Source organism: Coloeus monedula (genome assembly GCF_965178545.1).
Source record: "Coloeus monedula genome assembly, chromosome: 7".
Lineage (NCBI taxonomy): Eukaryota > Metazoa > Chordata > Aves > Passeriformes > Corvidae > Coloeus > Coloeus monedula.
The window spans coordinates 14,868,439-14,882,367 of record NC_138787.1 but is presented as its reverse complement, the minus strand read 5'-3'; the positions used below and the strand labels follow the sequence as shown (position 1 = coordinate 14,882,367).

The following is a 13,929-nucleotide window of genomic DNA, read 5'->3' as shown; positions in this document are numbered from 1 at the left end:
TGGTTCCTTAGTCCTATGCAAGCTCTGCATACAAGGTAGGGGGCTGCTTTATGGGGGCAGCAGGTTGGATGTGTGGATATATCCACGCTCCGCAGGTCATGCAGGCAGCCTCACTAGAGCATACGTAAAGCACGTGTATGTGCTTGGTAACCTTTATTACTTGTGAAGCAAAGCAGTGCGGAGGTTTCCTGGGTGCTCAGGATGGGGGTGCTGCTTCTTTGCGGGCACGCTCCTGGTGCGGCCTGGCAGGGACGGCCGGCTCTGCGGCTGGGGGCCGCAGGCTGCGGAGCGGCGCTGCCGCGGGGCTCTCTGCCCCGGCCCCGGCTGCCCCGGGCGGGCACTGCCCTGCCCGCAGCCAAGATGGCGCCCGCGGCTTCCCCGCCCCTCGGCGGCGGCCCGGGGCGTGTGCGGGAGCGCGGGCGGGGCGGGCGATGTGGCGAGGCCCGGCCCCTCCTGCCCGGCCGTCACTCGCCGCGGCCCGGGTAGGCTGCGGGAGAGGCCGCGGTAGCGCGGCGGGAGCTGGGGGAGGCCGGGGTGCGGTAGGTGGCGGCGCGGGGCGGCCGGTCCCGGCCGGGAGCGGGCGGCGGTGCAGCGCGGGGCTCCTCCCGCGCCCTGCGGCTCTGCCCGGCAGCCGCTGGCCTGCGGGCCCCGCCGGGGTCCGGGGCAGAAGGGCGGTGACAGCGGCTGTCACTGCCGGGCCGGGACCGGGAGCGGCGGTACCCGCCGCCTCCTGGGGCTCCAGCGGCCCCGCTCGGCAGCCCTGCGGCTTCCCCCCCTGCAAAAGCGAGAAAGCGCCACGGACATTAATCGGCAGACCTCTCCGTCACAGGAGAATAGTGTCAGAGAGCAAAGCGGTGCGACCTGCCGCCGCCCCATTCCCCAGGTTGTCTGTGGGCTTTAAGTGCGGATTTGTTTTTTCCTCCCACCACCAAAGGCCTGAAGGGTATGTTTTTACTTTCAGAGATTAAAACCGAAGCGGCGCTGGCGAAGAACGGACATGCTTGACACTTGTCTGCAGTTGCTTGTGTTGCACTTCGTTGTTTACTGGAAAAGGAGAGACTGAGACCCCGTTACTTGACTTCTTCTTGGGTTATGATATAACTAATAATAAAGCAAAACTGTGGAAAGAGCACCTGGGAACTGAGCATGGTAGGATCTTGAAGAGAAAAGTAGCTGGGATCGACGGGAAGAGGAAGGGGAGGAATGGCATCCCGAGAGAGGCTGTATGAGCTTTGGATGCTTTACTGCAGTAAGGTAAATATTTGTGTTTGTTTGCTTTTATCCTCTTTTATTTGCTAGTCAGGTATTTAAAATGTATGTGTAATATATTTTTTCTTGGAAATTGCATAGACGTGGTTAGCTTCTGTAAGGATGTAATTGCACTTCTTAGACTATTTACAGACTTATCCCATGGTTTGCTGTTCATCGTTTGTTTTTTATGTTTGAGATGAGAATTGCTGTGTTCGTGGCTCAGTTTAAGCAGTTATTGTAGCTATATATTTTAACTATGTGATTGCATACGTTTACATAATTCTTCGTCTTGTAGCACATTAAGCTGATTGTACTGTACTGTATTGATTTAATTCAGTGCTATCTAGTATTTAGCTTTGTACTTACTGATTTCTGAACAGCTTCAGCTTTATTTAAACTTTATTAGCAAAAGCCTTCCCAAAGAGCAGATTTATTAAGTTACTCCAGAGTCTGCCTTTGCTGGCTATTGCCATAACATCTGCACACTCCATTACTAATGAATTTCCTTCAGCTGGCAGAAGTAATGCAAAAATGCCATCCTGTCTCCATTTACATTTTATAGTGTAAAGCAATTAATGTGTTTAAAGCACATGTCCGAATTGCTGCCGGGTGTGCTGAGTATGTACACAAATTGGATTGCAGATTATCTGAATAGGTAGGTGTAAAATAAGGAGCATACAAAAAATGGCTGTAAAGGTGGAGGAAAGGACTGATCTACTATCATACAGGAGCTCAGTAGCAAGGGTAGCTTTCGATGGCCTTCTCTGGTTTTGTTTTGCCTTTTTGCAGTCTCATGCTTCGTTTGTATTTCAGTTTAAGTTTCCAGTCCAGTAGAACATTAAGGGTAGAACAATCCTTCCCTTGTTCTTCCCACCTCATTTCTAGAGAATTCCCATCTCAAGAGCATAGATTGTGAGATGTTAAGTACAGACCATTTAACACAATTGCACTAAGTACTTGTCTTAATGGTCTCTTTTCCTAATTTTTGTTCAACCTTAATCCTCCACATGTAGGTAAAACTAGTGCAAGCATAACAGCATGGTATCAGTTCTTACCGCTCCCCGTGCGGGTGAACTGCTGGGTTGAACCTTTGCCTTTTAAACCAGTGTAGTGATGATAATGGCAGTAGGAAGTGGAGTAGCACTGTAGAAGATGGATGTTTTGCCAGTGAGTTCATCGATGTGAGAGGAACAAAGACACTTGGAATACACTCAAAGAATCCAGACTTTACTCAGCTTTGGAAGACACTAGGGCCGCAGAGATTGAGCCAAGTTCTGAATTTCTTTGCTCCGCTGTTCTTCGGCTCTTTCCTCCCTTCTTCTTTAAAATATTCTTTTGTCCGTTTTGGATTTACTCCCCCTTTGCTGGAACCTTTTGTTCAGATTGTATGCCATCCATCTCCATGTTGTTCACATAGCAGGAAGGTTGCATGAAGGAGTGTTAGTCAAAATGTGTGGTGTAGATCACTTCGGGGATGTTCGGTTTCTTTATGGAAATGATGTGCCCACAGTCTACACAGATATCAGGTGGTAGAGGATGGGCTGTTTAAAAAACCTCATATTTTCATATATTCAGTCTCCTCATTAGCTATCAGTGATGGTTTTGGCCTTTTTTTCTTTCAGACCCATATATTAAGGGCACTATTAAATGAATTTGTTTGTTCCTAAGTAGCAAAACATATATTTTAAAGATAAAATAGCGTGTCTTTAAAATAGGAGGGCAACTGGAGTGATTCAGAAAAAGAGAGTCTTCACTTTTTCAAGAAGTCTTAGGCATTAAACTTTTTTTTCTTCTCTCTCAACTGGTTCAGGTTCAAATGATATCTTATTCTGCTTGAGGCAGGCATCCAGCCTTAGAGTCTTGGATTAAGCTTGGTGAAGTTGAGAGCAGATGAAGAAGAGACATAGGTCTTGGGATGTAAAATGTGGGAAGTCTTAATGTAAATTATTTTGTTAGTCCACTTGGAAGCATCTGTATATTGTGCTTTGTTCTTCTCAGAGCATCTAGCAGAATGGGAAGGAGTAGCAACATTTACCAGTGACAGGATGTAGTGGTTTAGAGAAAAGTCTCTTTATACCTGGGACTGCCCAGTGAAGTATAGTATGTTGCACTGTTGTGACTTTGTCCCAGAATAACATCCTGGGAAAGAAAGCTGGGCAATTTCTTCAAACTAGAAAAACTGCGGGAGAGTTACAGTTGAGTAAAGAAGGAATTTATTGTGCCACAAATCCCAAATATGTGGGTTTAGCTTTTGCAGCCTTGTTAGCTAAAGAAACAGTGAAATCCAAGCTACTCCTTTGTGATGCTTCAGATTGTTGCTAATAGTCTTGTCTTTCGATAACCGGGTCCTTCACGATAGTCTTTTAAATCCAGCACCTTGTGCTAAAGTAGCAAGGCTTTTCACAACTTTCAAGTGCTACACAATGCTGTGTTACCATCTTACCATCTATCCTGGGTCGTGACTCCTGTTCTTTGTAATAATTTGATATCTCTGGCAGCATGAGGTGTCAGTTGCAAGACTTAGTTTTGTGCAAAGTTACATTAGGAAGGCATTTCTCTGTTTTCATTGCCTCTTGTGCAGTTGAGGAATTGGGAGAGTTGGGCAGACGGGAACATTAATCAGGGGCTCTGCAGGAGCAGTCTTTGGAGGACACCATGTATGAGGTGGTTTAATGTTTCTGGTTGTTGTGGTTTGGGTTTTTTTTTTTTGTTGTTGTTTGTTTTTTTAAATTTTTTTAAATGATAATGTCTGCAAGAGTTTGGTTTTAGTTGGTATTCAATTGTTTTGCATCTGGCAGTTTCTAATCTAAGGCTACAATTTGGTTTTAGATTTTTTTTTTCTCTGTTTCCCTAAAAGCTACAGATTACAGTCAACTGTTAAAGATGAAAGTAGTAGCCATACTTGATTTATAATGCATCTGACATTGCATGGAAGCAGTTTAAAACTTAATTAAATCTAGTAGAATTTAGATATGAGTTGCTGGGGTTGTTACCACCATGTTATATTTTTCACAGTCTTGAGTCTGTTCTTGTCTCGAGTCTCTGGTTGGTTTTGACTTTTTTTTCTTTTTTTTTTTTTCCAAACTGTTGATGTTAAACTTTCTGCAAGTTGTTAAGGATGTTAAGATGTTAAGGATGTTAAGATGTTGTTTCACCCAAGTTGTTAAGGATGTAACTTCTTGATGATTTTCAGTTTTAAATGGTTGGGGGATTTTTTTTCTGTTCAGTGAACTGTTAATGTACAATGCCTTTACTCAAATATTGATATGGATGTCAACTGCTGTCTTCTTATCCAAATGTTGTAATGTGAGCATTTTAAGATAATTGAATAGCACAGGTCATTCTGTAGAAGTCGCCAAGAAAAATTTTTTCCAGTTGATTGTCAGTTCAAAGCCTTCAGTAACCTACAGAGGAGAATGGAACACTTCTTATATAAGTGCAGATAGAGCACATAGCTGAAAATGCATTACTAATGAAAGTGTACAGCAGGAGAAGAGTTACATTAGGTAGGAGAAAAAAAGTACCTGCTTTCATGTGTGTCTGTGACTTCTTTGTGTTTATGTGACTGAGGTAATCTACCAGTTTTGTCTTGTAACATTAGACTGTCGTGGCTGTAATATTACTATGGTAATATTGCTATTGTAATGTTGGTTGAGTAACCTTTTATTAGATATTAATTGTATATCAGTATAGAAAACTTATTTCTGTTTCATAATCCTCTGAATTAACTTTTACTGCAGATTCAAATTAAGAGATTCAACCTCTGTCTTATCTGTAAGATTGTAATTATATGTAGTTCATCTCCAGTTGTTCTGGTAGGTATTTCAGACTCTTAGACATAAAGCATGTCAGGATGTCAGGATTTCTGATATTTTTGATTTTATTCAGAAAGTGTTCAGATACCCTTTTATATGGAGAGTTTTCTAGTCTATGAAAAAAAGGGATCCTAGTTGCCTTCAAAAGACATTTCAAAGGAATTAATGCAAGCAATTCTACCATATGCACATCAGAAAATCTTCAGTTTTCATGGTGCTGCAATGGTTCTGAGCTTTTTCTTACACTCTTGTCTTATAGCCCTGATTTCATTTAAACACTGCCTTTGCCTGTAAAACAACACAATGATTTGAAGGGAAACCTGTGAATGTTCTTTGCCCAGTTTGGAGCCTGTGCTTCACATTTAAAAGAGGGAACATTCAACCTTAGTGTCACTGATACAGTCGGGACTCTGTGTGTTAGCTGATCATAATGATCTGGTCATTACTAATACAGGGAGCTGAGACAGTCACATCCCTTGCTGTGTTAAGAGCAGCAGACCTGTGCATAAGCTGTTATCTCAAATGTGCTTTCTTACCTTGTGCTGTACCTCTCTTCTGTTTTTACCAAATCTGATTGTATTGAGATTAAAATGTTGTAGTTTTCTCTCTGGCACAGTAAGGGATATCTCTATATTATAAATATCTTCTCATTTAATATTGCAACACTGTTTCTCAAAGAAATGTGGGTTTAGCCAAATTATGCTTAGTTGTGGTGAGAAGCATGTAATTCAATGGGAATATAATAATCTTTGACATAGAATTGTAAGCCCCATGTGAAACACTGACCTTTGCATCCCAGATGTGATCTCATCCTGACTTGGCTTGCACTTGTCTTCCTTCTTGTGCAACTGCTGACTTGTCAGTGATGCAGATCACAGTGCTATATATTGCCTTTGTTATATTTGATAAAGAAGCATTCAGCTTACAGTTAGATGAATGTTTGAGCAAACCAAATGGTTAGTAAAAGTAGTTTTTCGTAATTCACTGTCATGTAAATTTATGCCTCTGCTAAAACCAGTGAGTGAAGTCTTATAAAACAAGCTGTGTAAGATAGCTTTTCTGTAGGTTGTTTTAAGTAAATCTCCACATTCCTAATGAGTGTAACTTGTAGATCCTGTCACAAGCCACTTGTGGCCATGTGATGGTAAAAATATCTTTGTTCTGTCTCTATTCAAGAGGCTGAACTAAGAATAGATATAGATAAACAACAACAGTTGGTCTTCAATTCTGAATTAACTGCTATTTAAAGAGATGTCTCCTAGTCCAAGAACTAACATAATTCTGGTATTTACAAATATAGAACTTTTCATCTAAATAACTGACATGAGTATATGAGACATCAGTCTCTTGAGTGGTTGTTTCCTATCTTAATTATGGGCCAGGGTGACCTTGTGCTGGTAGTTGTTCAGATACAGAACAGAGACTGACACAGAGAATGCAGTCTTCGGGTTGCAGTGAGGCAATAGATAAATCTAAACAAAGATGTAAGAAAACCATAACATTTTACAAGCTATGAAGAAATTATTGTTGCTTATTCTGTAATATATTTGGCAGTCCATACATGTAGCTGCTACTTCTAGATAAAGTCAAGTCTGAGGTTTGTCCATGTTTTTGGTATAAGATTCGGGGCTTTAGTGGTGTCCAACATGAGGTTAGAATTCCCACATGTCTACAGATTTGTGGATCAGTGCTTTACAGAATCAGTAAGAAACCTCCAGTTCTGAACATGCCAACAAATACAATTCTGATTAAGCTTTTACTGACATGAAAGAATTAAGTGTGTCTTAAATGGAGTGATTTACCATAAAGCTACAAACAGAGGCTTCTGGTTCTGTGTGTTGATTCTCTAATATAGAGTGAATTTAACAAACTCTGGATTGTTGTGTGTATCTGAGTTATGGAGCTTTTAACTTGGTCAGCTGGGCAGATCTGGGGAGAATGTGTGTCCTGATAAAAGAATATTGCTGAATCAACTCAAATGTATGGTATGTTTGTGCTGATTACAGAAACGGAAGAGAGGCTTGCTAGCTGCCTATTGAACAGCATTGGAGCTTAAGGCCTGAATCCAAACGTTGTCAATAGATACTGTTAAAATATTTACAGACTTCAGAAAGGTTAAACAACGGCTGTAGAAGAGAGAAGAGCTTCTCTAATTACTGAGCTTTTCTTGCTGAAAGAATTATATGTGAGTAGGGGAAAAAACATCGAAACATGCACACCTCAACAGTACAGATAAGCACCTTTTTTCTTTAAAAAAAAATCCAATTTGCTCAAGTCTAACTTTTCCAATTCATCTTCTACCTCATGGGAGGCTGCAGTGGAGCATGATAGGAGATACAACAAGAAACACCAAGAAATTAAAACTGTATTTGATTATTCTCCTCATAAACACTGTCTTAAGTTTGATGTCTCAGTTAGGCTTCTCCAAGTATCTGCAAATCTAAACATGAGCTGTGAGTTTTCTGTGGTGGTAAGATGTTTGTGCATTCTCTGATACTTAAAGCAGTTTTGATAATCTAATTTATGATTGAGGATTACATTTGCCTTTAGTACACAATGGGAATAAGTGATATTAAATATATAGTGGGTGGGTACAGCTCTTGGGAGTAAAGCAGGATACAGAAAACAAGTGTGTTATTTACAGAAATCTGGCTCTAGTTGATTGTGCTGGTCAGTTAAAAACTGAACCAGCAGAAGTGCAATGGATGCCAAACAGCACTTGGACAAATAACCCATATTCTGCTATGCCATAGTTTTTGAGGGTATTTTTTTAAGTGTGCTTTTGAAAAGTGGATTTGAGGTTTTTAAGTGATACACCTTCAGTGTATATATGAATTATACCTTCAGTGTATAGTTCAGCTCCAGTACATTAATGTAAGGCCAGGTGAAACTGAGGGGACAAAACCGAATAGTTAAATCCATAGCTAAAGATACAAAAATTGGTTTTAGTTAAATTTGGTGTAATCATATGCCACTTGGAAACAAATACATTTATTTATTAAGCTGTACACAAGTTCTCAGCCTTTATCTGCTGCAACACATGGCAATGTTCAGCTGTTGATATAGTGGAATAGTAGGCTGATGTTTTATTGTTGTAGCACCATCCTGCTTCCTTTCTGTCTGTGATAAACTTGTATTGTTTCTTGCGCTGTGCTGAAAGTTAGAAACTCAATGGGGCAAAAGCTGACTTTGTGTGTGTTGGTGCTAAATTTCAGCCTTTTTCTCATGTAAAACAATGGCATAATTTGGAGTTTTAAAGCAATTAAAAGAGTCTAAAGCTTTTCTGAGATACAGTTTGAATTTTCATTAAATTTAGGCTGATCTTGACACTGTAGACTTTTGACATCATGTTATTTTAGTTGCTTTTGAATTATTTCCCATGCTTCTTGTTCCCTTAGGCTTAAAATACAGCTTCCAGTTGGTTCACTATGCCAACTTTGATGGGAAAAATGAATGTTAATAGATGTAATTTTTTGCAGTATGGTAAATTCCTCATAAGTGCCCTGTGCAGTGGACTCCAGAAGGCTGAAATAGGGTATAACCATGTGTACATGGGGCTTGCCTAGTAGTGGTACTCTCAGTCAAATGTGAAGACATTAAAATCTGAGTTCACATTAATTAGATTCATCCCATGGATGGTATCAGTCACGTGCCAGTTCCAAGCTACAAGGCTGTAATTGTATCATTATTCAAAAACAACAGCAACAATAAAAAAAGCAAGAGAAAGAAAAGTAGAGGCTTTACTTCCATTTCAGTAAGAAAATTCTTTCATTTTGTTTTTCCAGTTTTGCTGGAGATCTGAAGTAGAGAGGAAAATGAATAAAAGTGCTTGGGTTGCCTTTAACTTAAGGCAGTACTAGAAGATTAAAAATATTTTTTGTTTTGAAAAGAGAAGAAAGATATTAAACTTGACTTTAAAGTTTGTGAGCTAAATTTTATCATGATTGGCAGCTATAGGCTTAATTTGGTATAAATCCCTATGCTAAAGAGAATCTTTAACTTGTCCCAAAATAGTTGTTTCTATCATGATTCACTGCAACTTCCATTTATAAAACAAAGCATCACCACTCCATCCCTCTTTTCTTTTAATTCTGGAAATGGAACAGAATGCTTGTGTGGATGTTGTAAAAGGAGATTTATAGTTACTTTCCAGGAGCTTTTCTTCTTTTGGATCCTCTGATTCAAAAATCAGTATTTTGATTAAATTGCAAAGTTGTGCCCAAAGGTGATTCCCTTGATAATTAGAATTGATTGATTGAATTTATCAAGGCAGTTTAGCTGGTTTAGAATGGTTTATAATGAAGTCTTTTACTAATTCTAACTGCAGTGTTGCTGCTATAACAAAGCTTTTCACATTTTATTTTGGCATTTTACAGGAAAGGCTCACAAAAAGCATGAGCACTGTGTCATATTTCAGAGTAAAGGCTGCTAGGAGTTCTCATGCTGGAAATGTAGCCTTTTATGTCTGAAAACATGAAGAGGAAAGAGCTCCCTTAAAACAGATCTTCTAATTCCCAAATGAATAGTTTATTTCAAACAGTGTTGAGAAACGTTCTGCAATTCTGCCTTATGCAGACTACTTCAATTAATTTGAAGAGGAGTAAACTCACCAGTAATCTAAAGGCAATGTTTCATGTTCGGTTTCTTCATGTTACATTTTGTAGGTCTAATTCAGCCTTGACAACAAAGGGTTGTTCTTATTTTAAATAAAATGCTTGGAGATGGGGGATTAGTTATGATAATACCACTGCCAGTGACATTTTATGGTTGTGCTTCTAAGCTGAAATCCACTTTGAGGGTTGACTGAGTGCTAGCACAGGAGTCCGACCCGGCTGGCTGTTTGATGGCTGCATGTTGAATTTAACGGCTTCAAACAACTGTCTTGTCGAACAAGTCGGGCTTGTCTGATAGTTGGACTCTGAACTGCCCTGCAGGGAATTTTTGTCTTTAGAGCATGGAATGTGACCCTGCAAATAGCCTCGGGTGGATCCAGCTTTTGTTTTTAGCAACTAATGCTTCCTGAACGTATCTGTAAAATTCTACTGAGCTTTGCCCTTCTAGTTCCTTGCCTGAAGCCTTAGTAGAAATGGAAGTAACTACTAAATCTAGAAGCAACCCTTTATATAAATACATAAATAGTGTGGTTTGAAACCTTGGGTAAATGTGCCCGTATTCCCCAGGCACAAGGCTGAAGACTTTCAGTGGGAGGACTTCAGTGCCGGTTTTGTGTACAATGTTTCCATTTAACTGAGAGCTGGCTGTGAGACCACCTGACTTCTTAAAGGATCTAAAAAATGTTATGCTGGTTCAAACATTTCTTGTGACCTTCTTGCACAGGCAGACTGAAAAATAAGACTGTATTAGAACATTTTTGTCATTCATTTAATCAGTTTTCATAGAGACTAGAAAAGGCTATTGTAACTTCCGGGCAATTCAGTATATCAAAGACAGGAGCCTGTCCCAAGCTAGTGTAGATTTTGGCGATAGTTTCTTTTCACTTCATTGCCTTAGGGAATGTCCTGTCTGTCAGAAGAGCATCAGAGTAGATCCCCTCTCTGCTATCGGCTTTGCTTCAGCGTGGTTAAATGCTGAAGGTGGTGCATTGAGAGCTTGTTCCCCAGTTCCACCAAGACCTTGCTAGAGTTTATACATCTGTATTACAAGTGTTAACACTCCAGGGGAATCTTGATAATTGTTTGGCAGTGTTTAGTCACAGTATTGCAGTGCGTACTGGAGACCAGTACGATGGGTTTATTTAGCAAACGTTTTTTTTTCTTTCTAGCATCGTACTATGTTTGAAAAGAAAAAACCCAACAAACCAACCCTCCTCTGGCTGTTTCATGGGAGTCAGGCTTAGTGTGTTACGGTTTTGACTGTTTTTTGATGTTATTTTCAGTACCTGTTAGAAACACTCCACTGCTCAGGCCTGGCAGTCTTTTTTTTTTTTTTAAACTGTAAAGAGCTGTAGCAACTCTTACTGTGCTGAGAGGATCTTAGGGAAATGGCAGCCTGAAGGGTGGTGTGTAATTTTGCCGGGTTGGGTTTTTTGTTTTTTTTTTTTAATGAAGACCAGAGATGTTTAAGGAAAGGAAGGAACAAGGAAGTATTTTCACTTTCAGGTGCTCTGAGCTACATTTGATTTAATAGGCATAAAGGACTTCTTTTTCATTAGTGCAGGTGAGTGACTGCTATAGCAGTTGCTATAGCAATTTCACAGGCCTTCATTACAATGTGCTGAGCTCAGAAGCTGAAGCTTAACCTCTGCAAACTTGTGGCTATCAACTAAAGAACTTTTATACTCTTGGGCTCTTTTTTTTTGTTTTTCAGGGTTTTTTTCATAGATTTTCACTTGTCTTACAATGACACCTTTAAGATAGCCCTGTTAAAGCTCTGCTTGTTTCCGTTTATCACTATGAAGAGAAATGGCTGACTTAAGCTGGATTTTACCTTCTTGGATTTCAAGCCATGGGGAAATGATCTTCCAGAATTTTTAAGGCGTGCAGTTTCTATATATGAATTATTATTCAAGTAAGTTACATCAATTTGTCCCGCACAAAAGCTAGGCAAGTTTCAGGTAAATAAATTAAAAGCTTAGGCTTGTAACTTAGAAGGCTTCAAGGTTTCAGAAAACAACATTTCTTATCTTGTAGCAGTTGGAAAGCTGTAACTGGTGAAAGGCATTTTATTACCACATACAAGCTTCTTCCTGCTTTTACTGCTGCTGTACAAATCAAAAATTTCCTTCTTAATTTCTTGCTGATCTCATAGGACATGTCTGCAGAGTGTGTGTGGTGGGGCTGGAAAAGAATACCAATCTTAAACTGGTTTATTACAGTTTAGCCTTGTGGTGTATTATCAAAGCATACATTGCTTTGTAAACTGTGCTTTTAAAGTACATCTTCAACCAGCACCACAGAAAACAATTTGGAGCTGTTTTTTTACATATAGCCTCCAGCTGCCTGTCTGCAGAATGGTTAACAAAAGGGTAGTTTTGAAAGACATAAATTCCATAGTTTTTGCTGCTTCTACTGGTAGCAAGGCTTCTGAGTATTTATGATGCTTTATTCCTGTGTCCTACTGCTTCCTTGGGAGGAGTACAGATACTACGTAGTAGCTCACAATTTATAGTGTGTAGGGTAGAGCTGAGGTTGCAATTCAGTGATTTGTTGCTCTCAGTAGCAGCACAAGTTTCAAAGTTTGAAAGCTGTTTGTTTGTAACTTTTGTTTCTAACATTTTTGAAATAACTTACATATCTTAATTGTAGCCCAGCTGCTAAATACTAGGTCACTTTTTCCTGGAATGAACTCCTGCTTCATAAGTCTTCATTTTAGTTTGTTTCTGGAGAGGAGGCATGCTTCTGTTAGCTGGTATATAATGGAGATTTATTTCTTGGTGTTTCTCATGTTGCTAAGCGATCCTGTTTACTTCTTTGCCTTCATGATTTTTAAAATATTTTTGTCCAAGTGGTTTTGAGTTAGTGCTGCTGCTTGGGTGGAAGTCTCTCGATTTGACTGTGAGTCAACTGTTGCATAAACTTTTCTACTGGCACATACCAGTAGTGCTACCTGGTATTTTGATATCAAATCTGATTATTTTAATAATGTGGAATATTACATTATTAATTGACTGGCAGGGAATTGAAATAGAAGGGAGTTGGGTTGAGTAGTGTGCTGCAGAGAATTATCAAACAGTTACTCCAGTTCTTGGTTTTTACCATGACCGGGAGAAGTTCTAGTGGCAAAAGCAAATTGAGTAGTATGTGCTCTGCAGGTAGGCAAAACCTTTTGGCTGTTTTATAACATGTGGCTTGCTTTTGTCATCTGTATAAGTGCTATTTCTTGCATATTTTGTCTGCCAGTGTTCTCTTATTCCCAGTCTGTACTGATAGCTTTGCAAAGGCATTGTAGTTCAAAGATAAAGAAGCTTGAAACTGATTTAGGCTATGTCATTAAGAAGGAGCAAGCAGGCATTTAATCTAATTTTGTCTTTTGCTGTATACTTCCCCTTTTCTCATCCTTAACTTTTTGTTAAAGCAATTTTAAGTCAGATAAAGATGTTATTTGCACAACTTCTGTCATGGTGACCAAGAAAAACAGAGTTTTTTTACAGAAGTTTACTGTTAACAATTATCAATGAGCCTGAGCTGTGTCAACAAACAATTTTAATTTGGGAATTTGAATAGAATCAATCTAATATTTCTTGTTGGATTTTGAGGAGAAGTTTCTCACACCAACGAAGAAGCAGTTTGTTCAACAGGGAAGAAGTCACATAAGTTCAGTTTTTGCACATGTATATGGGCATTATCATCAGAGGCATGGACACGTGGATATAGCAACATTTCTGTTCGTTACTTCCCTGTGGTTGCTTTGTCCTTTGTAGCCTGAGCTGTATTGTAATTACTGAAATGATATCCTGGTTTTCTTTGTCTTTATAATCCTGTGAAATAGCTTGCTTGCAGCTAAAATAACTTACTGTGAAGTACAAGAAAGTTAAAGCTTTTAAATATGTGACATTTTTGGAAATCTGTGGTGTCTGAAGACAGCATCTTCTACTACTTCTAAATCATTCTTTTAGGCAAGTCTTACTTCTTGTCTAACTTTTGGTTTGATTTTCAATATGTTTGATGTCTGAACCTGAGAAATGTATATTCTCTACTCACCTGTTTGGGATAATCTGACAATCTCTGTAGCTTAAACTAGTAGTTTGGAAAGCTTGAAGTTATTCTTTATCTCAACAACTTCCTTCATTCTGTGTTTTGCAATTTCATGTTGAGGACAATTGGTAGGTGTGTTTAAGATAAGTTAACCCTTTGGTAGTTCAGTGCATATTAAACATGAGAACAAGACTACACTGCACTTCCAG

General features: G+C 39.4%; 1 protein-coding gene across 6 annotated transcripts in view; it reads left to right on the top strand.

Moving 5' to 3' along the window:
• Window positions 1-415: 415 nt before the first annotated feature.
• Window positions 416-13,929, top strand: part of NBEAL1 (neurobeachin like 1) — an 80,174-nt gene continuing 66,660 nt past the window's right edge. For 5 of the 6 annotated variants that reach the window (XR_014226597.1, XR_014226598.1, XM_082285520.1 and 2 more), the window contains exons 1-2: window positions 416-482; window positions 962-1,254. Coding sequence is in view for 3 of the 6 variants with exons in the window: in XM_082285520.1 (XP_082141646.1) it covers window positions 1,204-1,254 (51 nt within the window). In the remaining 3 variants the exon portion in view is untranslated. Of the gene's footprint in view, window positions 540-961; window positions 1,255-13,929 lie in introns of all 6 variants that reach the window. The other variant, XM_082285519.1, reaches the window with a different exon arrangement.